The 27850-nt window shown below is 41.3% G+C and overlaps 2 protein-coding genes across 4 annotated transcripts in view; one reads left to right on the top strand and one right to left on the bottom strand.

Annotated features, from left to right (window-relative positions):
- The window catches only part of LOC115003692 (poly(A) polymerase type 3-like), a 981812-nt gene that overhangs the window by 108171 nt on the left and 845791 nt on the right, over nt 1-27850 (top strand). The gene's annotated exons all lie outside the window — the stretch shown is intronic.
- Nucleotides 22290-27850, bottom strand: part of bcl11bb (BCL11 transcription factor B b) — a 31272-nt gene continuing 25711 nt past the window's right edge. For all 3 annotated transcript variants that reach the window (XM_029425575.1, XM_029425577.1, XM_029425576.1), the window contains exon 3: nt 22290-27284. In XM_029425575.1, coding sequence (XP_029281435.1) covers nt 25219-27284 — 2066 coding nt within the window. In that variant the 3' untranslated portion in view covers nt 22290-25218. The remainder of the gene's footprint in view (nt 27285-27850) is intronic.

Here is a 27850-nt window from a genome sequence, read left to right on the forward strand (position 1 = left end):
ACCTAGTGTTTGGTACTCTGCGCTGCAAGCAAGTCAATCCCCGTAGACCCCCATGTTAAAATGCCCAACTTTACAGCAGAGATAAACATTTTTAATATTGGACCCAATAGCTAATATTACCAATTATGACAACTGTATGGGGGGGGGGGGGGGGCGTTCACTTCTTATATATAGTCTATGATGTGTGTTACTTAGTTATCTTGGAAAATAGGCCTATTCACTTGTTTGCTGAGGGTTAGATAAAAAGTTTGACAATGGTGGTATCAATCATCTAACTTTCGACAATAAGGTAAATAAGCGTATTTCCCGAAATACATTTCTCTGACTATTTCCTTGTTGCCAGTCTCCCAGTAATATACCAAGCCTTAACCATTATACTTAGGGAAATGCATTATAAAAGAGGAAGAGATAAGAGTTTAAGTAGACAGTAGGCTCTATGAGATATCAGTACTTGTTGTGCCTGGGAAATGTAGAATAATTACTGAAATAAAATGAGTTTCACAGGTGGCATTCAGTGTCACCATTACACAAGAAACTGTAACTCCTTGAATTGATCATCAGAATTTATGAAAACAACATGTCTTTAAAATCAGCAGTATAGTCATGTCTCACTTCACATTGACTTGAACCAGATGACATAATATCACTCCAGGTATGAAATCCCCCTGGTTCATCTTCTCTGTCGACAGATCAGAGACCACCCTCCCTCTCATGCTTGTGTGTGGTCTCCTGATTTTCTCTGCCTCCCTTTTGAAGCTCTGCGGAGAGTTCATCAGTGCTAAGTGACACAGACAAAAGGGCTGGTGGCCAGTCAACCCGTTTCCCTACTGATCAAACTCAGCCCACTGTGATGCACCACCAGAGAATGTGAAGCATATGACCAAAGTAAGGAGAACAAGTAAAGGTTGTTGTATCCTCATCTTAAATACAATCAGTAAAGTTCATCTGGTAAGCAGTCGGATCACTGGTGCATTCTTCCTATTTCTATTCTTTAAAAGCCTGGACTTTGTGAATGCTGGCAGTAAAAAGCTCCATAACCACAACATCCTGCATGCACTGTAACTCCCTTCCACAATGAAACGTGTGTACTGGTATCCATTGCTGAACAAATAATATCTTCACTGTTGACCAGCGAAGGAACACATTCTGTAGCGTTGACTTTAACTACATAGAATCATCATGAAGTAAGAATAGAGTTGGTTGCAAAATGGTATCTTTTGAATTTGACAGTAGATCAATGACATCGTTGGAATATGAAGAGACAGATGGACACCATATGTTTGCAAGTGCCAAGAGTCCCCTGGGAACACAGATCAACACTCCGAAATCAACTTGTCAAAAGTGACATCTAATATATCCTATGGTGGAATTTTCAATGCATTAATTAGAAATTTAGATTTTTGGATGAATTCAAAATATAAAATGTACCCAAACTGTGACTCAGTTGACTGATTCTAAAAGCTTCTTAATGGTGAGTTTAACGTAAGGATCTCGACACTGAAACAGCTCTCGGACATTTCTGAAAAATTAATCCAAGATCTTGGCGCAATAGTCATAAAAGCCAACCAACAATGAACCAATGGTAATCTGTAGTATATAACATTTTCAGTAAAAATGTTCTTTATGCAGTATCCACCTCCTCACCTGATTGGATGAGCCAGGTTTAGCGTTATCTTAACTCTTCAACATGACCAAAAATTGTACAAAAGTTAGAAAACCTGATTAAAGAATAAAACGGCAGTGATAGTATGAGCTGGTGGGTCATGTGGCCTCCCTCGGCCATATCCTCCAGTAGCCCAGCATCAGTGACAAAAGAGTTTGTGGCACCTCGTCAGAAAGTCAATACTGTGATAAACACTGCCCTTCACTTGAGCGCCGGTTCACCACTTTAGCAGCCAATTGCCTTGACAGTCATTACCTAACAAGTAAATCACCACAACCACAATACAAGTAAATAACAGAGTCAGTGAATGAATAACTCAACAAAAAAAGGTGAGAGGAAACATATTGCAGTGTATTTTCACTCATACCTTCTTAGTTGAAAGTGAGCATATGTTTTATGTTTTGTGTGCCCCCCACCCCTACCCCCACCCCCCCCCAATGGCTCTGCCAGTGAGTGTCATTCAAGACGTGGCCTTTCCACACTCGTAAAGAACACATAAAACACACATTGTGCTCTCGTAAAGCACTTACAGAGGTGAGATTTATGTGCTAGGGTCTGGATTTCCAAATAGAGACCAATGCTGTCACTAAAATGCTTTTGATTTACACTGCTAGTGTATTGGTATGATTACCAATGGGATTGCTTAAAATTGGGACATGACTTGACTGGGTTGAGCGTATTTAAAATCTTCTCGAGTGTACACTAAAGGAAGGTCCCAACACATTTCTTTCGTTTGTCACCCTGGAGCTCTTTTTCTACCCCAGTTGTCACTTTGAGAGACAACCCTGCTCCTCCCATAGGCCGGGCTAAATGTGCGTGCTATCAAGCATACAGCCATTAAACACCCCTCTGCTCATACAAATCCAAATACTCTACAACTACAAAGAAAATAAGTCAATGCATCTCAAACCTCCTGCTAGTATGAGCGCAGGTGATCATCTCTGATTCAGCTGAGAAAAGAATGTATTCCTACTACGGAGGGCAGGTGTCACTGACGGCCCGTTGCGCCCTTGGATGTGGATATCAAAACGTTTAAATCGACCTGCTCACTGGAGGCAGAAGTGAGTCTTGTAAAATGAATTATTGATGCCATGCGAGGCTCCTCTCTGACTGGGAACAATGTAACTTGCACTGGCAAATTCATCAGAGCTCTTTAAAATCAAGGTCTCTGCGCTCACTTTCATGTTCTGACAAGGGTTTGGTCTCCGAGCCACAAGAAGACATTCCTTGATTACCAGTGATGTCCAAGTCTTTTCTCAGAGGCACCTCAGTCCTGTCGGGACAGAGCGCGTTATTGTTGGGATACCTGCATAGTTGCATGATTGGTGTCAAATAAACACGGTGCTGAGCTACAGTGCTAGAGGTCTTTTTACCTGTAATTATGGCATGGCTAGCTTTCCACTGTGGGACGGCTGCCAGCTTGCTTTGGCTTTTATGGGGCTTCTGGTCCTTTCTTGTGGTTGTCATGCTGCAATTAAAACTGTCTCCAATCGCTGGGTGGCAAAAGGCGCTGAGACAGACTCTTGTCTCTCTCACACACAGACACACATACGCATGTGTACTTGTATACACACACACAAACACTGTGGAGCCTCTGGCTGGAGGCGATGGGAAAGCGTATGATATAGGAAAAACATAGTTAATTACATTTGACAGGTATCTATTAAAGTGCATTCTTAGACCTTAGAGGCCTTCACACATCTAATGGAAATACACACTCAACTGCTGCCCATGAATAATAGGGCTTCACAGCCAAAAGCTTGGGCTTTTTTTCTCCGTTATCTCACCAACATCAAGCGTCTGTCAGCGAATAGACAAATCACCACTAATCAAGTCCACAAAAGTATAAACCAAGGTCTTATATTGGTATTCAGATGCTTTATAATTAGTTATTCAGGGATTCTTTTCACTTTTAAGCGAACAAGCACTCAAATCCCCCCCTCCACAGAAGCACCAGCTTGCCTGTTTATTACAGACAATAGTAGTATGATTGTAATTGTGACACTTTCTCCTGATTTTGCACTTATAGAGAGGATGTATGCAATGCAGACAAACTTCAATCATGACCTGGTAGGTGTAATGTCAAGACACATGAGTGTACGTCGATAAACGAGGACAGTCATTGAGAGGGACAGTTGTCTGTCTGCTCGGCCTGTAAATCTGTCTGTTGCTGTTTGAAGTGTGTTTTGTGGCTTCACCCCGTCCGTCTCCCCATTCTTTACTTTCATCATCAAGTAATCAAAATGTATCAAATGTAATAAGTTACATACTTTGATAAAGTAATTAAGATAGTGACATTACTTATTACAATTCGAACAGAGTCACTAGTTATCTGTAATTCAAAAGTTACCTGTAATGCGTGTTATTCAACAAGCTTTGGTGGTGCTGGTGGCACGATAGTGGGCTACATTGCTCTCCTCCAAAATGTATCATACAGACAATGATGACACCTTGACCAGTATGTTTGGGATTTTAGCTTTTGTCACAGCCAACACAAAGAAGAATAACTGTGAAGGAGCAGGCAGATGTCGGATGTAACCAGGCAGGGCATAATGGGAAGTTCAGGTAAGATAAAGGGCATTCAAACACTGAAGGAAATCTTGAGAACTGCAGAGAGGTCACTGTCATTTAGACTTTTTGCCCTTCCAAGAATGCAACCAAATTTGGCACACTGAAGCATTTGGCTTGTGTTGTTTGGTGTGTTTTGGACAATATATTTTCTGGTTTTAAAAAAGTAATAATGTAATATAAAATGTCAAATAGTGCTGCAAAACTAGGTTGCCACCATGTTTATACACCTGGTCCCTCATGGGCCAAAAGGGAAATATTTGGTATATCATGTAACGCTATCGGACAAATTTGTGCATGCTTTTGGCTGTAGGCATTTACTGTGAAACCTGGGAAACGTGTGTGTAATGACTGTTTGCTGGCTGGAGCAATTCTTTTCACTCTTTTCTGGATAAAGAGTTGTTTGTTAGTTGTACAGACTGAAAGACCGGTCACTGACTGATAGATTTATTGATCTGTGTGTATGTTTATTCGCCTTCTAGATAGTAAACATGGAAGATAACTTCAGTGAGCTTAATGTCCCTTTACTCTTTTTTCTCTCTTATGTATTTTCTGTTTCACCAAATACTTTTTTTTACTGTCCTCCCACACCCTATGTTCCTCCCCGTCGTATCTCCTCTCATTAGAAGGGCTTGAGGATCACACACAAAGCCAGCGAGAGATTATGATGATAGTTTTGTAGCCTGCTCCTCTTTGTCTCTGTCCACATTCTTCCAAAATGAAAGACGGCGACAATTACCTTCGTGTCTGATGCCTCAAGTCTCTTGACATACACTTTGAAGAGCAGGTTTGGTTGCCAGCCTATGGCTATAGGAGAAGGTTTGCTGCAATTACTGTCCACGTCAAGATGGTTGACAAACTGGGAGCGCCCATCTTTTCTGCAAAGAGCCAGCATTTGTTGGCATGAAAAGCCGTTCTTCATGTAGAGGCCAACCTTTTGTAGAACAATTCGAAGTACAAGTTCATAATGTGTTATAGACAGCTAGTCAGGATTCACTCTAAATATTACCACAGGTCAGGGAAAAAGGCAGTGTGTGGTATATAAATAGACCGCACCTCAAAGTGTAGCAATTTTCCAGACTTACATTGACATGTGAGTCTGGAAAGTGCTAATAGCCTTTCCGAGCCGATTCCATGCAACCTCCTGCCAATGTCAGAATCCAGCTGAATTTGCTCTCCAAGATGTTCTTCTGAGGTGAAAGCCAGCAGTCAGTTGTAGCTCCACTGGTAGCCGTTTCCGATGCTTTGGTACCGTAGCATCAAAGTCATGGGGCACACATATATTCTGCAGGATTAGAGTAGCGTAAAAGGACAGCCCCAGCCCATTCACTGTTGGCACGGCCGCCACAGCCTCGGCACAAGTGAGTTTTTAATGCATTCCATTTAACTTTAATTACTCCAATCTCTGCGAGGGCACACAGGAAGAAAAGGCCCGGGCGTTTGTGCCGAGCAGATTACCCCACTGCCCTGCCAAGTCCGCGGCGCGCTGCATCCTAAGATAGAATTCAAATTCAAATGTGGGCTAAAGAAAGTGCAGCTGTCACCCCTCTGGCCTGCGAAGCCCCAACCGGATCAAAGATGAGCTGTCCTCCTCCCCTGCCCGTGTAAAAATGAGCTGTCCTGGCCGTGCCAGTGTCTCGTCCCCCTGGGGCACCTAATCCTCCTCTCCTGACTCCACACTGACAGTCTGAATAAAGGCATTAAACCCCGCAAAATAATTACCAATTAAAACGGATGGAGAAGTCATCAGGTAGTGACTGGGGGGAGAGCAGGCAGAGGCGGCAGAGAGGGATAGAGCTGTAGAGGTTTTCTCTCCTCCCTGCCAAGAACAACCTGTATTTTCTCCTTTATGGGTTATGGTTTTGCAGTTCTGGATGAGTGAGTGACCTTACAGAGTGGTATCAGACCAGGAACAGACTTCTAAAAGCTTCTAGGATGTCGAAGAAAGTTTGTGTGAGGCATCCCAACTGTACAGAAGCCAGAAATCAGTGCATAAGTTTTCTAAGCCACTGGAATTAAGAGTGGTTGTTTTATCTGGTTGCATTCCATCTGGGCTATTGCTGCCGAGATGTTGCGAAACTATAGAGATCACTGGGCATTTAGTTGTGTGTAGCATATAGATCAGTGTTTATATGTTTGCAGGTACATGACTATGCATTTAAAAGCATGTGTGTGTTTGGACCATGACTGTATATAAGAAGTGGAAGTTCTCACTATGGTTTGTGGACTGCCGTTTTGAAGCCTCGAGTTTGACATTTTGGCCGTCGACATACTGTTTTTTTGAAACCAGAAGTAACACAAGAGGGTGACAAGAGAGTGATCTTACAATTAACTTTCATGGATTTAAAACGCACTGTGAAAGGGTTAAAGTTGACAAAAGACAACACCCACACCAGACTTGTCAATCACTAGGTAGCCATGTACAAGAAGTTGGATCATTTTTTCATAGACTTCTATACAATGACACTTCTTTTTGCAACCAGTGGAGTCGCTCCCTGCTGGCTATTAGGGAGAATGCAAGTTTAAGGCTTTTCAATATTGGCTTCACTTGACGCTTGGTTTGGATGTAAGGGCAAAACCCACCCACATGTGCTTGTGCAAAATAAAATTCATGTGTTTGTGTGTTTACTGGCCACTGTGCTATAAATGAGCAAGTGTGTGCATGTGTGTTTGTACCTGTAGAACAGTGTTATGGGGGTGTTTGCAGACTAGCGCGCCATGAGGCCCGGGGCACTAATCCACCAGCGCCACACTGCCGAATCCAGGTAAAGTGATCCTAAAGCCTTCTTACCCCTCTCCCTCCTCTGTTCTCCATGCTCTCCTTTGAGCTCTGTCTATTAGCAGTGGTGGAGATCAGACTAGTGAATATCCACTCAAAAGACCAGTCTGGACCAGGACCCACTTTTTGACAACTTAATCTCCTCTTTGACGGCAGGCAGAAAAGGAGTGAATTGCCATGTGACAAAAGGCTTCTGACTTGACCATATTCTTTTGAAATGCCTTCCTCTTCTATGGGAGACAACCTGTATTCCTGTCCTTAATGCTCTGGCATAAACATGTGGTGCTTCCATAAGACATAAGAGTTTTGACTTTATCATTTCTATGCAATCAGTGACTAAAACTAATTTATAAATATATATTTGTCTCTTGACTGTATGGGTCTGTTTATAGGAAGACAGATAAATGTTTGATCTTGACTCAAAAGCTAATAGAAGCCCCACTGTTTGATTCAAACTGTTTCACAATACTGATTGAGCAAGGTGGCTCATTCCAGCGCTTGAACCCAACTGCTCCTCAGTCTATAACTCGCTTTGGTATTTCACTTGATCACTTTTGACCCGAGGGATGGTTTGCATTGCTGATATGACTTGTCTTTTGGTTTCTGTATCTGTGCCAGAATCACCCTGGGCTAAGTACACTGGGCGTGTACACCGCTGTGGACGTTGCAATGTGTATGATGCATGCATGTGTACGTGTGTGAGAAGAGAAGAGAGACTTTTTTTTTGTCTATTCTGTGGAACCCATAATTAGACCTCGACTCCCAGCAAAACACATATCTTCTTTACGCGTATATACAGTACACAGAAAGTACATTTACCTTTAGAAGAATTTCAAAGAGGATCCCATGTGGGAGTTTTCATATTTGTTTTACTGTGTCTCTCTCTTCCTGATTAAGCCAAGGATCAATTTAAATCTTCTCTTGTTTCATCTCAGTATCCCACAATTATCATGTTATGGTCAAATTATCGTCTTGATTGACAAACTGAGCTTAAAGATGCAACATGTATTATATTTATTGTAAAGTGCAGCCCCCACACATTTGATGGCTAAAACCTTGATCCCCTTGATATGACAACTCTGCTGTATCCAAACCTCAGCGTCGATCCCTTTCCAAACTTAAATTAAATATTGTGTGACTGTAATCTTAAGGAATAACAATTCATCACATAACTAAAGAGGTTGTGTTACTTTTCAAAATACCTGAGCTCATCAAGGTTTTAGTCAAATATACATTTCTTGTTGCCATCCAAGTAACATGTTCTATTTTGGTGTATTTATTACATGGTGTGCTCAGCAGTTTCCCCTTCTTATGCAACCAAATTAAACACTTCCACAATTTATTTATTTCTTTAGTTGCTGTTAAAATAATGTCATAACTGGAGTTATTATGTAGTGTGACCCTTTGTCTGTTGTAACAGTTTGAATAATAGGCCTGTGTGTCACTGTCAGACAAACTGGTGGAGCAGCTTCTGTGGCACGGGCCAGCTGACGTGGGACAAAGGTGTACTTTCCAGACAATATTGTAATGATGTGTAAAAACTACTTTCTTTTATATCAGAAGAAGATTTCAAAATGTTTATCACTGTAATTGACTAGACTTGTAAGTAAGAATTAGCAATGTATCTATCTAACTTCTTCAGGCCCAAAACTGCTACCTGGGCTTTGAGTATTGGCCTATACGGAGTACTGATCCGATACCAGTATTTAATTAACAAGCTGGGATCAATCTGTGTAAGGAGACATCAAGCTTGACTCAAACATTGTTTTCCTATATTTGTAAAACTAAATGTAACAAATAAATACATATATTTAAATGTAATAAGTTGTTATTTATTAATAAAATAATACATTTTAAAATAAACAGGAATAACAATTCAAGAAGTGTAGGTGTCTTTTTAAAGCAGAAACAAATTGGTCAAAATTATATATATATATATATATATATATATATATATTAAAAACTAGATTTAAAGACTACACAGACTTTTTGAGACTGATATCAATATCAGTGTCGGTGTCTGTTTATCCCCACTAAGAAGTCTGTTCGAGTTTAAACATCGATGTAAATATTGCTGTACTTATGTTGAATATGTTATATATGTTGTACAAAAGGTAACAGTAATTAAAAGTAAAGTGTGATTAATTGGAGACTGTGGCATTGTGCTTAAACTAAACTGATGCTGAATCTTTTCAGAGCGTGACTAGAGCAATGTTTGTAATTAACTTTTCTATTGACATTTAATATATAGACATGTCAAGCACACAACATATTAGCATGGCAGGAATTGAGTCAGTCATTAGCATGTGATTGTTTCAAATCAGCTAAGGCCATTTCTGTCGTCCATTAAATTGTAAGAGAAAGGACTCCAAAATCAAGTATACCACTTAAATAAACATAGCATTCAATGTGCTTGAAAGTGTCTTTGATAGAACATTTTGAAACTTTGTGACATGCTGCGGTCGAAGGACAATTTGATCATTTAAGGAGGGCAAGGATTTCTGTTATAAAAAGAAAGAGTTTCATATAAAATAAAGAGAAGGCTTTCAGGCCTCGTCAACCATCTTCATTAGAATCCTCACTTTAGTCTTGACGCATTTCTAGTCATTAGCCAGGGCACAATATGTCACAATCCTCTTCAAAAGAGTACATACACATTGTTCAAATAATTGCCCTGCGAAGGACAAACAACCAGCATGTAAAAAGGCATTATTATTAAGGTGCAATCACTAGCGGGAACTTTAAGGCCTTCCTTCTTCTTTGCTTTTGTTGTAGAAGGCCATATGATGTCAGAGTGCCTCTCTGCAAAAGTAAGAATAAAAGACGTGATGATTTGCCAAACATCAACATGAGAGTGTCTGTGTGGAGTTAAACACTCTTTAATCAGAGCTGTCGTTGATCAACACTTAAAGATACATAACTATAAGAATTACATTCCCTCGACTAATGATATTGCTACGTACAAATTGTGTTAATGTAAACTTACCCAAAACACTGTATCTGTCAGTATTGGGGAAATGTGACACCCTTCAATAACACCATCCGTCTGGTTGTCAATCAAACTGTTGTAGATATGAAATTTGTCACATTTGCTCAGGTTTTTTAATTGATGCATAGGTAATGAGCTGCTTTCTGTCAGCAAAATGGCAGCTTGCTGAACTAAATAAAATCACCATGCATGGATGAATACCATATTGTCTTGTGTAATATCATTACGCTCACTTGAAGTCATGGATTTAACCATCCATAGAGGTTAAATACTGATGACCTCACCCACCAGTCAGCAGAACTGTTAAAGCCTGCAGGATGACTTGTGAAATGCCCTCAAGAATACACAGCAAGTCCAGCTGTCATGACTTGACATGATGGAGAATCCTCACAGATATGCTGCACACTATCCCACATACAGCTCCTCCGGGTAATGTCTGGATAATTTATGGGTTGCAGTGCATGCGTGAAAGGGGCTTGGGTATCAAGGAAGTAGTTTAATATTTTTTCGCTTTATTTCCAAAAGTTAGAAGAGAAGATTAATAGCACTCTGATATGTCTTTATGATAAATATGAAGCCACAGACAGCCGCTGGTTAGCTTAGCTTAGCTTAGCTTAGCTTAAAGATGGAAAACAGGGGCAAATGACTAGCATGGCTCCAAAGGTAACAAAATCACTAATTAACACATATCTCATTTGTTTACTCTGCAGGAATCTTGGCTTCAACATGAGATTGCCAGGCAACCTGCAGAGACTCCAGGAAGTAACTGCTCCCTGCCAAGAAATAGTTGTGTAAGCAACCCCTGGTAAAACCAAAACCTGCACCTTTAGTACGCATTAGACCAGAAAGATTTAACGTGTTTATTGGGGAGCTTTAGAGGTGCCGGATTTTGCTTTCATTTGGACGGAGCCAGGCTACCAATTTCCCCGTTTCCGTTCTTTGAGCTAAACTGAGCTAAACTAAACTGGACGCTGGTGGTAGCTTCATATTGATCTTACACACATTAGAGTGGTGTCAATCTTCTCTTTAGCTCTCAACAAGGAGAGATTCATTTTCTTTTTTTCCCTTTATTGTCCTGTCATGCACCCAAAGTGCCCAACCCTAGTGGGTTTACAAAACACCAAAGATACAGTTGCAGTCGTCAAACATGTCATCACATTCCTTCCATTACAATATTACAAGTTATTTTACCCATTGGTCTTAAACTACATATTCTGCCTTCTCTCCTAAACTTGGCAAATCAAATCTGCTGGAGAAAATATTCCCTTACTGTAACTGTAACTCAAGTTCTTCATAGTCATCAGCCAAAAGAAAGGAACATAAATGGAGGTCATTTTACTAAGAAGAACATCCCTTATGTCCTCGTAGACAGGCCAGTAAAACAAAAGTGAACCTCATTCTCAATTTCATCTAGCTCACACAACAAACAAATTCTGTCCTCCTCAGGAGTGACATTAAACCTGCCGCTCTCTTGAGCTAATGGTAATGTTCCTGAGCAAAAGTGCCCGCATAGGGATCTTTTATACTTCACATAAAGTTCTACACTGTAGTTATTATTTATGAGACAATAAGTTTGTAACTTTTGTTCATACCATGTATCAAACGACCATTTCTTCTAAACAAATGAGGAACATTTTGCTCCTACTCATCTGAATAACACAATGCAACCTGTTCTTGAAAATAAAAGACAAATTGTTCCAATAAAATAAGGATTTCAACACCTTAGCCCAGGGTTGGCCATGTGAAATGGCCCAATTAAATATATTTTTAGTGAGTCTCTGATCAGACATCTCCATAAGTATGTCCCAAAGACAAAGCATTTGACATTTATGTCTAAATGGCTGATGTTTGGAGGTTCCCATCCAATATCTCCACTAATAGGCAAAAGTGTACTTCACGGACACCAGAAGCACACTGTTTAACTTTTTTCAGTACATATCCCAGAGGAAAATAAAATGTCCTCTAATGAGATACTGGTGTATTGATAAGACGTTTACTTTCCTTTTTACACCAGCCTGTCTTCATGCACATCAGCTAGATGTGACAAACCTACTTATTTTAAGCCAAGCCATGAAGTTTTACTAAAGCTAACCAAGAGAGTTGTCTAAACATAACCAAGTAGGTTTGTTGCTTATTTGTTTTCTTTCAATTTACAACATTAACCACATGTTTAAAATTGCGACTGTAATCAGGGAGAAAATGTGTTTCCCTCGAATTGTAATTTAGAAAGCAGTTCATTTGTATGGGAATGTATTTGTGCAGGCGACAGTAAAAGGAAGATTAAAGCATAAAATATATAAAAAATGTATATGATCTTTGAAAATATGGAATATTTTATATGTTGTTCTTTCTGAAAAAAAATTCTCTAAGATTAATTGCACCATGAGCATTAATTAATTAGATTCTTCCCCTTACAGTATGAGATGTTGCCTAACATGAAACCTGTGGTTGTGAGGCTGCAGGGTGTCTTTGGTCAATATGCTGATGCCACATGAAGCCTCCCAAATCTGGCTGAGTATACAGAAATGAGCGCCAAAGCTGTCTTAATATCTATTAAATAATCCACATTTTAAAAAAACTGCACTGGGTCTTTAAGTGATATCCTTTTAAACGACTACAACAACAGCAAGAGAGCCAGGGTGACTATGCAGATGTAAAGTTTAATACCCACATTCTGTCTGCCAAAACAGGAAAAGCAAGGGTAGAAAAGGACACGTTGTTGGCAGCCCTTCATCAAAAGCATAAAGCAGTGGCCACAAGGGGAGAAGTAAACAGATTAGAAAAGCTATTGACATTTCCACGTAGCAAGGAAGGGGTGTCGAATGGCAGCAAGAATGATAAGGTGTACAGCCATTCGGTCCCCCCTCTCATGTTTTATGTATCTGTGATCACAACTGATCGTGAGAGAAATTAATCAATAACAATGCCGCCGGGATGTGTGGATGACACATGCCATTGCCCACCCCCACCGCCACCTTGTGCCGCCCCCCCTTCCTCCTTCAACACCCCTTGCCACACTCTTCCATTCTCCACCCTCCTTCATTTTCCTCACCCCATCCATTTTGATTTGGGGGCCTGTTGTTCGCCCACATCTAGGTGAGGGATTTTTACATCCCCGGCGTGCTTGGAGGAACTCCATATGGCCGGGATCAAAGGTGTTGCTGGGTGCATGGTTCTGCTTGGTTGCCAGCCACCGCCGTTAATTAGAAAACAAGATCAGAGGCGGTATTAAAATCCAATTAAGCCCGTATGAACAGATTGCCAAGTGATGTTCACTAATGCATTACTGAGCACCATGCAAATTTTAGTGGCAGCATTTGGCTTTATGTTACGTGTTTGTGTCATTAAGAGTGTGTGTGTATTCGGGAGGGTATGTGAGTGTGTGCGGGAGAATATCTGTGCACGTGTCACTTGCTGGCTATCCAAGGCTGTGTGACATTGCCTGATCTTTTCCTTGATACACGGCTCTAATCTCATATAAACAATCAGCTAAAGCTCTGCAGAGGCAACAACACCTAGCCACACAATAAGATTGGATGATATTGCTTCTTACAATTAAAGCATAATTGAGAACGCTGAATTATTGATCCACCATAATTGAGTTCTCTTCATTTGATTTGAATGAGAAAATACTATGATGCACAGAAAATCCAGCAGATTTTGGATAAATTGCTTGAGAGTATTCGGGTTTGATACAAAGATCTATAGCCTTTCCATTTGGTCTCCGCTGGCCAATCAAAGACATGAATAAGAAGAGGGACAGGAGCGTTCCATTTAAATCATTTTAAAATTTGAGATGGCTGTCAGGAGATAATTAAACCATGTTAAGGAATTGGATGAGGCACATTAAAATGCGTACATAAAATCATTCTGCACAATAAGTGCCAATTTAGTCCACGAGTTTCATTCGCCACAGCAGACAGACAGGGCATCTGTACCAAAGACTGACAAGTGGATGCAGCTGGTGGCCTATGGCCCGAAGCCTCCACATTATCACAGACGAGGGCTGTTAATGTTGGGCTGAATGGAGCCCCTTTTGAGATACAAAATAGCATTCTGATTAGAAAGCCAGGAAATACACATCTGAAGTGCCGGAAATTGTCACAATGCAGAACCACGGCACATTTGGCACAGTCTCAAGCTGGGTATAGAGGAGTAAGATGTTAATGAAGGGATGTGCCACTATCAAACACATTTAGATGTCTCGTATAGCTGCACAGTTTATCTCTTTCTGCAGGATATGTTCTTCAGGTCATGGGTTGGGTCAAAGTTTTCTTCTTTTATATGATTATGTGACAAAGTTTTAGGTTTGCAGAGAAGATTTCATCATGTTTTGTTTTATTGTTAAAATGTTTACTCTGCCACACAATAGGCCCCTTGGCTTCTTGGCTGTGGCGGGACATTACATCTTTTCTTATGTTTTTAAGTCTCAAAATGCTACTGTAATACTTTTTTCTTAAAAAAAAAAAATAGAACTTGAAAACTAACTGCTAAACAGTTCAAATAAAAATGTACTAAAATGATCTACACCAATAACTGTCTTACAGCATGGGCATGTATTATGCTATTTGACAAAAAGGGAAACACATGGACGCCATCTAAAGCCACCGCAGCTAACAACTTTGCAAGCTAGCGAGCGGGTAACGTATATAATGCAGGAAATGCAAAGGCATAATGACAGAGGAAAAAGATGATACCAGTGGGAATATTGACATTTTCCTAAAAAATATTATAAAATTGCAAAGACTTTTCTACTCTATATGTGTAATTACAGTATATTACCATCCACCAACATTGTTTATCCATGGTCGCCGCCTTTTCTAAAAACATCACAACTAGTGAACTTGGAGCTTTTCGAAAATGTACACTTCCAAGTTTGTAAATACCACGAGGGATCCCTTTGTATTCACTTTTATCGTACACAGCGACCCTGCGAAGTCAGTTAAAGTATCATTGTTTATTAAATTTAAGGTAAGACCTACACAAAGTGAGGGAAGACCAATAGGTGCACCCGAGCACCTCCGAGGTACTTTTTTACGTGATACGCAGCAACCAGAACATTTTCAAAGCTTCAGATTATCTTGATTTTAATGTTGGTTCCCCTGTCGTTCAGGTTGGATATGTTTACCCTGGTTTTCAATGTATAGTCCAGCCAAGAGACACCTACAAGGCCAAGGGTATTGGAACAACTGGGTTTAACTACTCTCTTGTTGCAGGTATCAGTAAAGACGATTCCTTGTCGTATGCACTAAAAGCAGACTTCAGCAGAGTGCAATGGTTGTCTTGGGAAAACCTCAAGGTCATCAGTCCTCTGCCTTTATCCACACTTGATGGTGCACACTGGAGTGTAAACAACTTGTTTCAAGAAATTACTTTTGGGTTCACAAATGTTATGTCTTGTCAAAGCATGTCCTATGATGTAACATGTTACCAGTAATACACATTTTGTTTTGTGAATAAGAATTTGTAATAAAACCTAATATGCATTTTAAAGCAGTCGCATGTATTTGTCAAACAAAGGTATATTTTCTAATACTACTACCAATGGCTGCATGTCATAGGATAGCCAGTTACGATATTGAACATTCTGGCGCACAATGGCACAACATAAATATCATTAAGTATACATGTGCTTTTCCTGCTATGACAAATCAATATGTGCACACAGTAAGTAGCTCAGAACCTTTAAATGTAAAGTGCATAAAATAACCGTGAGTATGTGTTTAGAATAATGGGCATATGTCCCCTGTGATGCATTGCTGATCTGTAATGAAGTCTGATTACTAAATCAGGATTTGGGAGCATTTCACTTCAGGTTTACAAATCCAACTACCTCAGCTCCAGCATTAGAAAGACGTATGCCACAAACTATCCATCTTCTGATGCAATGTATATATTAAATAAAAAGCCATGCATTTCTGAACATGTGGGGGGTTGAGGAGTGGGTCTCTGACTTTTTACCACACTGTGAATAAAGGGGCATTCATAAACAAATCCCAACGTCTTGAGCAGTCATGATCTACAGTTTGGTTTGAGCTGTGTCTCAAACAAGGGTGAATCAATAGCCAATCTGTTACAGTGACATTGCCTGATGTCATTAATGGACAGTGGGCATCCTAATTCATATAACAAATCACCTCAGAAAGACTCTCCATTGATCTTTAATTAGAAGCAACTGTTAATCACCTTTATGACTCTCCTCCGTGGCACCATAATGGTTTCTGCAGTGGAGCCACAGCCGTGTGTTCCAGCTAAAGAACAGCAGCATCAGCAGGGTGTGTTTATGTACAGCACACCACGCTGTTAATGGACCCACTCAGAATATTTTATAATTATTCAATTTATTCCTGGGAGAACGAGAGAATTACAAACTCTTCGCCTCTAACTCTGGCACTGTAACAACCTAAAATCCTCCTTTTCTAATGGTCTTTTCAGGCATAGGGACAAACAATGACCCACAGGAGAGAAATGGCAATTACCTCTAGTAAGGTGCCCACTTCACACACCTGTCACAACACAGATGAACCCATCATAAAAGACCAGTGGAGAGGGACAAAAACGAGGCAGGTCTCCCTTGGTGACCCTTCAGCTTTCATAGTCTCCCCTCTTTTTCAGCTCAACTATTAAGACATAAAGGGGTCAGTCCCCAGACAGCTCCATCCTTTATCCCTGCCTCACACTCTCATCTCTGACATAAAGCCTTGCGGTGTTCTCTTATTGGTAGCCACTGAGCATTGACATCAAGATTATAATTGTAGCCTGGTTTTATTCTGAGAAAATGACTGCTCCCAGATTTTTAATTTTGTCAATGATCGTTTATTTTGTATATTTTCCTGAATGAATTATTAATTTAATGATCAACCATAAGTCCTTCCTGGTAACTGACTACATTATAACCGTACACAATTTTACTGGAAACATGTAAATGGAAGATCAATTTGAGACATGTAATACAGAGTGCAAATCATTTAATCGTTTGAGTGATTTGAAGTAGCGCTCCAAAACATATTGCATGAAGCGCAGCAAAATAAAATGAATATACATATTACCATATGTTGCATGTTGGCATCTGGCGTCCTCCTGTGCGAGTTGATGTGAAGGTGGAATCTGGTTTGACTTAACCATGTGGCACATACAGGCCTAAACAAACATGTATTTCAGATGTCTGGCTGTAAAAAGCAGCGGCTATATGAGGAAATCATTTCCTCATAAAATTCATAGATCTTCATACTTGAATGTTATTCCTTCAAGTGTTTTATGGCTCCCTCTTAAGATAATGAAACAGAAATGAAATCCCACGGGGAAAAGATCTAAGTTTTATTTACAGTCGTTCACATCAGTGTGATTTCCTTTGATGAGATTTGGTCATTTATTGTCAAATTTACTTATTTATCCATCTTACCTCACACGCTCAATTTGAAGTGCACAAAGAACAGCACATCCTTTATTCTCAGCAGAGATTCCTCACATTTGAATACCTTTGTGGTATGAAAACCATATCATTAAGTACACCGCAGAAATATGGGAGGCATCAGATTCCATTACCATGTACAACTGCTTAACTCGTGACTTTTTCTTTTTTCTCCCCCAGAATTTGCAGGATGTGTACAAACCAGTGTTAAAATCTACCCCCAGACATTGCAAGCGGCCCAATTGCCTTGTGATTAACGCACAATAAAAGAATGTGATGGCTTAAAGAAGCAGCAGGAAAAGCTGCCCAGTGAAAGATGGGTGTACGGCGCACTCTATAATTAAGCCAGTCTGCACTTGATGAAAGTAGATCACACTGGCGGGCCACGGCTTCACAGCCAGTTTGTTTTTACGACATAATTACAGTCCAAATCAAATGAGAAGATTTAATATTGCAGCACGACGAGCATGTGCCCCAATGCCAACAATGACACTGACCCCCCTGAGGCAAGGTGTGCGAGAGTGTGCGGGGGGCAGGTCGGGCGTCAGGAAGCCGACAGCAGAGAAGCTTCCCCACCGCGGCAGCTATATACCTGTGTCTGGGCCCATCTGGGAGGTCTGACACCAATGGAATTACAGTGGGACAGAGTTGAGGAAAAAAGAGAAAAGAGTTTGTCTCTGAAATAATAGGGAGGGAGCTATGAGGAGAGAAAGTTTATCTGGAAAGAATCAATCAAGTAGAAGCAGGCGTGGGAGAGGAAACAGAGAACAAAGAACTGAGAAATGAAAATAGATACAAGTGAGGTTATGACAGTAGGAGCGAGTGATGAAGAGACTAAAAGAAGCAGACTTAAATATGCAGACGGCAAGGGTGTGGCTGGAGTGCACAGATAAATAAACGTTTTGCTTGACTGTGTTTCCATGGCGAGGTGACGGCCAGTGTTTAGGAGGGCTTTTGCAGTCAAGACCGACAGAGTTGTTTTAGGTCTAGTCTACTCGTACAGGGGTATTTTGTTAAACAGCGTTTTATCCTCCTTCTCAAAGATAAATCCCTTCGACACAAACATGGCTAAAAAAATCTTCATCCAGATGAAAACGCAATTGAAGCGTTCAGTAAGCCATGTTGGCAGGTTGGGCCACACACACCAGTGACGTTGGAGTGGCGGGGTCGGTGTCGTGGGAGTGTTGGGTAATGTAGCAGTGACCTCTGTAGCATTCTGACGCCCCTGTTCCTCAATGAGCGTAACTGTACATTTATGTGTAAACATGTAAAAAGTCCTGTTAGCAAGGTTATTTTGCTCGACACGTCTTCACACTCGTCCGCACACTCTGACGATACAGGCCAAAAACTGGTTTCCCCGTCTACCCGGCAACACAGTTTCTGAACATCTTCACCCTGGAGTTTTACAAAACATCCTGTTCTCAGGGAACTTAAACTCTGTGATGTGGACAAAAGGCAAAAATGCAAAGAAATTGCTACGTTTACAAAAATACCCGTGTACGTGTGGACAGGTCCTAGTGATAAAAACATGATTGGTTGAAGGCAAATCAGAGTTAAAGTGGATCACATCACATCACACTTGTCCGTCTTATCGATTGCAATGCAGAAGAGTTGAAGCAAACTCTAAGGTCAAACAATGGATGCTAGCTTTCCTATGGAATTTTCTGAATATAAGGGAGGCAATTATAGCAACCATAAGTTGTCATTTCTGCTTTGAGATGAGTGCCGATTTGATGTTTGACGACATGGTTGCGCCGTAAACGACCAAAACCTCCCACTGAGTGGCTTTAGTGTTTTTCTTCTCTCGGAAAAAGTCTGCATTTCCTGTCCTTTAGTTACACGCTCGACATGACCACAAAGCCTTTGTTCCTTTGGGTCAGATTCTCCCAGAACAGAGAATCTTCCCAAGCCACAGCTGTTGAGTGACCACGCTCGACCACACTGCTCTCTGTCTCCTGACCACCCTTCTAAATTGCTCTCCCTGCTCTCCCTCCATCTATTCATCCCTCCTTTTTTTATCCCCTTTTCCCAAGAGCAGCCAGCTGGGCCGGATTTACTCTGGTCGCTGTGTCTACTTGCTGGGCGGGCAGCACAGTTTGACTGGGTACTGGTCAGGGCCGGTAGATTAGTGAGTGGATATCTACAGAGAGGCCAGTGGGGTCTGAGCCCTGTGATCCAGTGGAAAGTCGGGTCTCTGCGGTGGCCTTGTGGTTCTGTGTGGCCCAGGATGTGAACCGCAATCCCTGCTGACACCCTGTTCCCCGAGGACGTGGTTTTACTCCGAACCATGATTTCCCATCTCCCGCTCCGCGACTCTCTGTCTGTGACTACAGGGCCTCTGCCCAGCGCTTTCTGGTGAAGAGGATACGGCACCTCCTCACCACTGGCGCTCGAGGCCACTTTTCTCCCACGGTGCTGGGCACACAGTAGGGGGGGCCTTCTCCTAAACAAGCTTAAAAGAGAGCTTTTTAACCTCATGTCACATGTGAACTGTGCAAGAAGGGCTGGTGGCAGAGAAGTGGCCGGAATGTGTGGCCACCTGATTACATGGAGAGTAGCCCTTTAAAAAATAGACTGTTCAGTTGGGCTGTAAGGTTTGGCCAAAATAAGTTTTATAAAAAGATGCTTGAGGTTGTGATATGTTTTGCAATTTTGCAAGACAAATGCACAAAAGTACTTCACTTTGATAAGAAAAATATGTGCACTGCCATACAAAATGCATCCTCTTTGTGTTTTAATTAGATATATGAAAGGAGAGAGAGAGAAGATCATTTCACATTATGAGCTTTAATGCTTTTTTAAAAACATTTTTTTGATCCATTAAAAACATCTGCAGAAACTAACCGTTTGTAGAATGTCACGCTATTGCAAATGTTATGTCGATAGCTGTGCCATTTCTAGGTTAAGAGCTCTGGGAATGTCACATGTTCTCAACATGCACATTTCTGCTGACCAGAAGACCAAAATCATCAACATGGCACCCAGATGTCAGCCTTCAGGCACAAACACACACACTGTTGGGAAAAGTCACAATCAGATCCTTCCTGCAAACATCAAATCCTCCAAACATCATCCGCATAAGCCATTTGTAGCTGATTATTTTTTCTGACTATTTTGACGTAGTAATTACATTTTTACATTGAACCATGCACAATGTTGTGACACTGAGACACTTCGTGGGTCGTTGTGTTTGGCAAGGGCTGGAAACTATCGAGAATTCCTCCTGATTTGACTTTCTCACACAAACCCGCCCCGCACAAGCCTCCTTTCCTTTCTTCATTCCTCTATCTCCACGCTATTGTGTCTCTTCTCTCCTGCTTTCTCTTTGAGCTAGCACACACACACACACACACACACACACACACACACACACACATTGTGCACGCAATGTTTCTGTTATGCTATCCAATGGCCTGGAGGCTCAAGCGAGGACAGGCTTGACTACTGTTGGCCTGATATCAAGAAATACCTGATGGGTCCCCACACTCATGCCAGGACTCATTTATGAAGCATGAGGCTGTCAACAGCTACCTTCAGAAATAAAAGCTGTGACTCACACTCTCATTTGTATTGTTCTCTAAGAACAAGGGAGTTGTACACAACTATCTTTGAAGAAACATTTTGGAAGCTGCTTTTTTTTATCAATGCACTGATAAAGTGGCACAATGTGAAATATTATTTGTCAGATTCTCATCAAGATTCAGTGCCTGCCGTCTATCTGTGTCTTGTCTTGCCCATTAGGACAAGCTAGCAAGATTCCTCACCGACAACATGATAGGTATTTCTTGAATTTTAACCATAAAAAACATAAACTCAGAGACCTTTAGACGTCACATTTCTCTTCCTTCCTCTTATAACACATGCATCAAACTTTTTCGAGACCCTACAAATATAGGATTGCGAACCAACGCCAACCGTGTACGTCAGAGATACACAACTTGCTTTGCCCAAATGCAAAATGACAGGAGGCCATGGGTCACTCAGGACATTCAGGACACCTGTGTTATTTGTATGCCTTTTTATGCACTCTGGCAATTTACTTACATTAAAAGTACAAAAATCCCATTGTGAATCAATTTTATTTTCATTCATTCATTTCATACTCAGGGCAACTTTAATTATATGTTTATTACACTGGACTTTTAACTGGTTTAAATTCAATGGACATTTGAGTGCTAGAAAATGTGACTTCGTAGCTGCTGATTAAAACAATATTAAGATATAATACAACACGTTAATTTATGTATTTCCAACATTTAACAGTATAAGTGGTAGAAATGATCGATAGTCAAATTCTGGAAGACCTCTCATTCATTATCCTGCTTTATGTAATCTATTTGTTATATGTTAAAGATACATATCTGAATCTCTAAATTACACAATACACAAAATAAATAATATTGAAAACATATTAGATGATGTTTAGTTTGTGTATGTTTGGTATATATTTTAGAAATGGCATATCTTTCTAAGTTTAAATCCTGTGTGGGTTAGCCGCTGTTGACTGGTAGTTGGCAGTAAAACAAGATTCCACACCCTAAAGCCAACATCAGATTAGGAGTTATATATATTATAGTATTAGTAGCCATTTCTGATGGTTTGAATGTAACCTTGTTGATAGCGTAAAAATGCATGATTCACTTGTGTGGGATGTTAAGTTTCCAACAATGTTATTTTGTCTCAGTCTGTTACAGAAGTTGATAACAGATGAGGTATTTCACAAGGAATGGGCAGTAATGTTGGTATAGCAACAATAGAGTTGTGTATTCTAGTTGTAGCTGTACACTTAAACAATGATGTATCAGAGCTGTTCTTATGTGTGTTATTTATTGTGGCGGTAGAAGTAAAGGAAGATAAAATAATCAGAATGAAAAGTTGCTTCAATCATAGAGCAATTGCAACATTTATTGAAGTGTTGGCTTTCTTGTATTGATTTTTCAACACATTACAAAAATACATATATGTTCGAAACAGCAGATGTGTACTGTTCTGAAATCACTTTTTTCACAATGATGCACTCCCCCCCCAAAAAAAAGAACAAGGAAACTATTTTTGTACAAAGAGTGTAAGTGAAAGTTGTGAAAAGTGAAATATGAAAATGTATTTAAAATTACAGTTGCAAGTGCCGTCACATGACCTTCAACCAACCATGAGAAAAAACAAAAACAAAACATAATGTTCATGAATGTCTCATAAAAATTGATTTGGAAAAGGATTCCCACACAATGCATTGCATTCCCCTGCCGAAGGTTCTACCTTTAGGATCATCTCATTCTTGTAATCTTTTTTTTTTCAACATTTTGTTTTACATCCATGGAGGATAGCTTCACCAAACCAACAACAGGAAATTCACATAAAAGAAAAATTAAATATAAAAAAAAAGAGACCAAAAGTCAATAATGGCACCACTGTTGTTAGAAAAAAATAATGATCTGGCATTATTCTGCAATATTACATTTCAAAAAAATTGTCTTCCCATACAGTGAACAAGTAATCATACAGAAACATATTCATGAAGATAAAATCCCTCCACCAGGATAATCATACAAAACTGCTATGGCATTCAAAAACATTTGAAAGAACATTGGCGAAAACAATACTTTATTATCATTTTCAAACACTTACACAGAGTATTTAATTAATGGCATACTTCAACACTGTAAACATATCGTAAGCCTGAATGTCCATGTGTGATTTGTATCTCTGTCGGGGTTTCACTGTTCATAGTTGTATGCCTCATTTTGGACTAACTGAACTGTGTGGTCTCAACATCATTTCCTTTCTAAAAATCACAACAAAAAAAAGAGGAATTTGCATTCAAGATACAGTATAATCCTTTTTTCTATCGAAACTAAATGACGCAGATAAAACCTGACAATAGCATGTCAAACCTTCAAGTGAAGATGATTGTGATGATTTGCAGTATTAAAATGAAAGATGTAGTCTCAATCTCCTTTCATGTGGCTTTGCCGTTTCCCTCCCTCTCACGCTCGCTCTGTCTCACTCTGATGGTCCGTTATAAGATGTGGCCAGTAGATGTGCATTTGGGTATGAAAAAAAACACACTTTTCATATGCTTCCAATTTCATTTGAATGACTCTTGTCCCTGGCCAAGGTCTTGCTCTCTCTCCCTCCATTTCTTTCTCTTCATTTCTCAGTTCCAATCTTTCATTTTTACTATAAGAATAGCCCCTACTCAAGGTCGCCTGGCCAGCCCGCATTGCAGCTGTGCTCAAAATTATCATAACTCATATAGCCTATTTTTCTCTCTCTACCAGATTCATTTCAGGATGAACTATGCAGAAAATAAAAACCGTAATCCCCAAAAGTCACGAACATGCACACTGTCTCAAAATCTGTTACTGGGAGTTAAACCCGTATCACTTTGTGAGGCGAATGAACAGGCTTCCTTTTAAAAGCCGCTCTAATGCATGAATCTGAGCTAGTGAACTGTGAAAAGACGCCGTCGGAGAGAGAGGCTTAAAGCACACTGCAGAGAGAAGAACACACACGCTAACACATATTGATATGAATTTCATTTGGAACTATTTTGTAGATCCTAAGGGGACACGGGAAGTCGACCCGGGTCAGAGAGAGATGCCACGGCAGACACGAGAGGGAGATGGAGAATGATTTAGAACGTGTTACAATTGTTGAAGTAGCTTTAGTTTAACAAATTGCCTTTGAGTAAGCACACATGGGGTAGGGGAGTGGGTGGGATAATCAAGTGGGTCTGATAAAGCAACAATGAATGGTAGTTACACTTAGCATATACCGTGGATGATGCGAGCAGCTGGTCTGCTGATTGTTTAGTTTTAGGCCATCTTTCATGTACAGTCGGGGCTACTTTAACATATCAAAAAAAGAATATATTTACAAACCATAAACAGGACTGTTCTCCTTCTCACATTAATCACAAGTAGTCTTTTCTTATTCAACATATTAAATATGGTATTTTAATCCTACATTGGGAATGTACTGAGCATCAATTAAAGTTACCTCCATTAAGTGCAACCTTTATTTATGTCCTGTCTGAAGCAAGGACGGCAATACAGTAACTGCATTTAAAATTATTCACATGCCAATATTTAAAAGGACAAATTCCCTGAATAAATTCATCAGGTCTTTAAGATAATGTTGGATTTTTTAAATCCAGCATGATGTTTTATTGTCAGGCTGACATTCAGTGCTTTAGGCCTGTGTGAGGGAGTGGATTGTAGTCCGCTGCTGCAGTTAATATAGAAAACAATTATTTTTCTTTAAAAAGCTAACTGCTTTGCACAATTTAACTCGCACATGATAATAAGCTTCCTTAAAGGAGAGGAAAAAAAAGAAAATTTGTATTAAGGATGACTTCTTCCCATCGCACTTTAGAAAAAAAAAACGTTTTAGCACATTTCAAAACTAACTCCATATGAAATCCCACAAAGATGTACCTGCACATGCCAAATATCATTACAAAAATCCAATAAATACAGAAATTATTGCACAGTAGAAAGGCTCCATGGATTCCTAACTGATAAAATCCTCAGACAGTTTGCCAAGAAACACCAAGTTGTGCATTCCAGACAAGTCCTCATTAAAGTTTCCCTTTGTTTATATTCTCAGGTGGCAGTTTCTGTGACAAGAAAAAAAGATGAACATCAATCAGTCTCAATTTTTTTTAAGAGAGAGAAATTATCCAGCCAAGCGTCGTAGCTGAAGAAGTGGTTATAGGGATTTTGTGTGTGCATGTGTTTGCTTTTGTGTATGTGTGTGAGAGTGTTTGCTTGTGTACACTGTAGGCTGTATAACTAATGGTTGCTGGCTTAAACTCTGTCCGCCTCCTCCAGTTTGACCTCACTGGCCATCAAATGTTCGCCATGCCATTTCTTCATGTGTTTCTCCAACGTGCTGTAGACGCTGAAGGGCATGTGGCAGATGTCACAGCGGTACACCTCCTTCCCAAATTGCCCGTGGGTCTTCATGTGGCGCGTCAGCTTGGAGCTCTGGGCGCAGGCGTAGCTGCACAGGTCGCACTTGTAGGGCCGTTCCCCTGTGTGGCTGCGTCTGTGCACGGTCAGGTTGCTGCAGTTCTTGAACACCTTGCCACAGTACTCGCAGGTGTCATTCCTCCTATCCTTAGAGCTTGGGGGCCTGCCGGGTCCAGGTCCCCGCAGGAGGTGAGGAGTGCTGCTGCCGCTGCGTCCCGAGGCGCTTCCTGCTTCCATCAGCTCTCCAGGCGGGGTGGAGAAACGGAGGCTTCCCGTCTCTGAAGAGGAGTGCTCGGAGGAGGTGCCGAACGGCGATTGACGGGAATCTGTGAATCCCAAAAAGGGTTCTCGGATGAAGTGGCGCGAAGCAGCGTAGCCAGCCAGGAGCTGAGAGTAGACATTCTCCGGGGAAATGAGGGGTAAGGTTGGGGGAAGCTCCAGCTGTTCCTTCTCTATCTTGATCCTCTTGTTGTTGGAGGGACTCGGGCTGGTGATGGGGGTGGGCCGACGCTGGAACAACCCAGGGAAGGAGTCTGCTTCGGATACACTGATCCTGCCGTTCATCACAGGCCTCTGGTTCACCTGCACAACTCGCTCTCTACCCTGTTCCTTCTCATTCTCTCTTTCTTCACCCCTTTCTTCACCATCTCCATTAGGGTGTCTCTCCAGGCTTCTCTTGTTAGGGTTAAGTCTAAGGTGATTGTCCAGATGGTTGTACGGGTGCATGATGCCCACACCGCCACTGTCATTTACTCTGTCCCTGCCACCACTCAGGTGTTTCTCCCCAGGACACTGTCTGGGGCCATTCGCCCTATTCTGGCTGAACTCCTGGGAGTCCTCACTTAAGTTGGAATCTGGCCGATTTCCATTCCTCAGTTCTTCCTCCTCTTCCTCCTCTTCCTCCTCTTCTTCTTCCTCCTCTTCTTCCTCCTCCTCCTCATTGTCCATCCCCATCCCTCTTGAATTCCCCTCCCTGCTCTTTTCTTCGCCCTCTCCTCCCTCCCCTCTATTTCCCTGTTCTGGGGAGCCACTCATGGAGCCAGACTTGTTGTGCATATGTGTCTTCATGTGCCTCTTAAGCTTGCTGGCCTGGGAACAGGCATGATCACATAGGTGACACTTGTACGGCCTCTCTCCTGTGTGACTGCGTCTGTGGACGATCAGGTTGCTCTGGAACTTGAAAACCTTGCCACAGAACTCGCAGGATTTGGATTTTCCCGGGGTCTGGTTCTGACCCTGAGTGTTAGGAGGGCTGGAAGAACCGTGTCCCCCGTGAGAAGGGGGCGGCTGAGGGGGATAGGTGAGAAATGCCGGGGGCTTGGCACCAGGCTGGAAAAGTGTGGGACTCAGCAAGCGATGCATGGGTGGCACACGGTTGGGTGAGAGAGGAGGAGTGGGCCCCCCATTATTTGTCGTGTTGCCCGCCAGTTCTCTCAGACGTCGGGAGAAGTCCATGGAAGGGGGCTCCATGGGGGTCATCCGCATCACCCTCTCAAAGGCACTGGGGTGCTGGGACAGCAGCCCCATCTCCTCTGGGCCCAGTCGCTCGAGAAGCGGTCTAGGGGGTGGGTTAGGGCTGACAAAGGGTGGCGTTGCAGGCAGCCGGGTCTCCATGTACCCCGGGGGTGGGAGGTGTTCCCTGAGCAGGGGAGCAGCCATGCGGAGGAGGTGGAATGGGTTGTTGGCGTCACCGAGAAAAGTGGGGAGAGGAGAGCGGGGCAGGGCATCGCCGCACGGGAGTGGAGGCAGAGCCATGCGGGGAGTGAGGGAGCAGTTGACTTGGTGGTGGTCCAGGTAGATACGGATGCCATGGGTGTGCTGGGCATGCTGGAGCAGGAACCAGGCGCTAGTGAAGGTCTGCTTACAGGTAGTGCAGATGTAGCTGGATGGCTCATCTTTATCTGTGGGCAAAGAGAAAGAAAATCACCATCAGTATTGTAAAATCCAAATAAAATATGTTAAAAAATACGTTTTGTTCATTCATTTAAAACAACATATTACTTTTAAATGCTTTCATGTTCATTAACAACCTGTGTGGACCTGTGGGGAGAAAATGAAAACCTACAGTTGTCTGTAATTGCTTCATAGAGGAGGATGTTCTGAGTATATACTGTAGATTCACAACCTAACTACTAACTACTATATATATATAACTACAAACTACAATAGAATAAAGCTCATTTTGGTATAAAAAAGAAAACAAACATTCTGTGGGTCCACAAAATCAGTCTCCTGTTCATTGTCTACGGACCAGCTCCAGACTTTATGCTTGACAAAATCACAAGTTTGAGAATTACTTCTCTGGTTTCTGGCTTCTGGAGAGTGAATAGCTCATGTTCACAGATATTGATTGAACCTTCCTAGGCTATTGAAATAACATATTGGAACTCTCAATTTGAGTGGTGTTTCCCTTTAATCCTCTGTTTGTGTGTATGTATGAGGGTCTTCCATTGGCTTTGTCCGTGAG

The sequence above is a fragment of the Cottoperca gobio genome, chromosome 24 (assembly GCF_900634415.1).
Source record: "Cottoperca gobio chromosome 24, fCotGob3.1, whole genome shotgun sequence".
Classification (NCBI taxonomy): domain Eukaryota; kingdom Metazoa; phylum Chordata; class Actinopteri; order Perciformes; family Bovichtidae; genus Cottoperca; species Cottoperca gobio.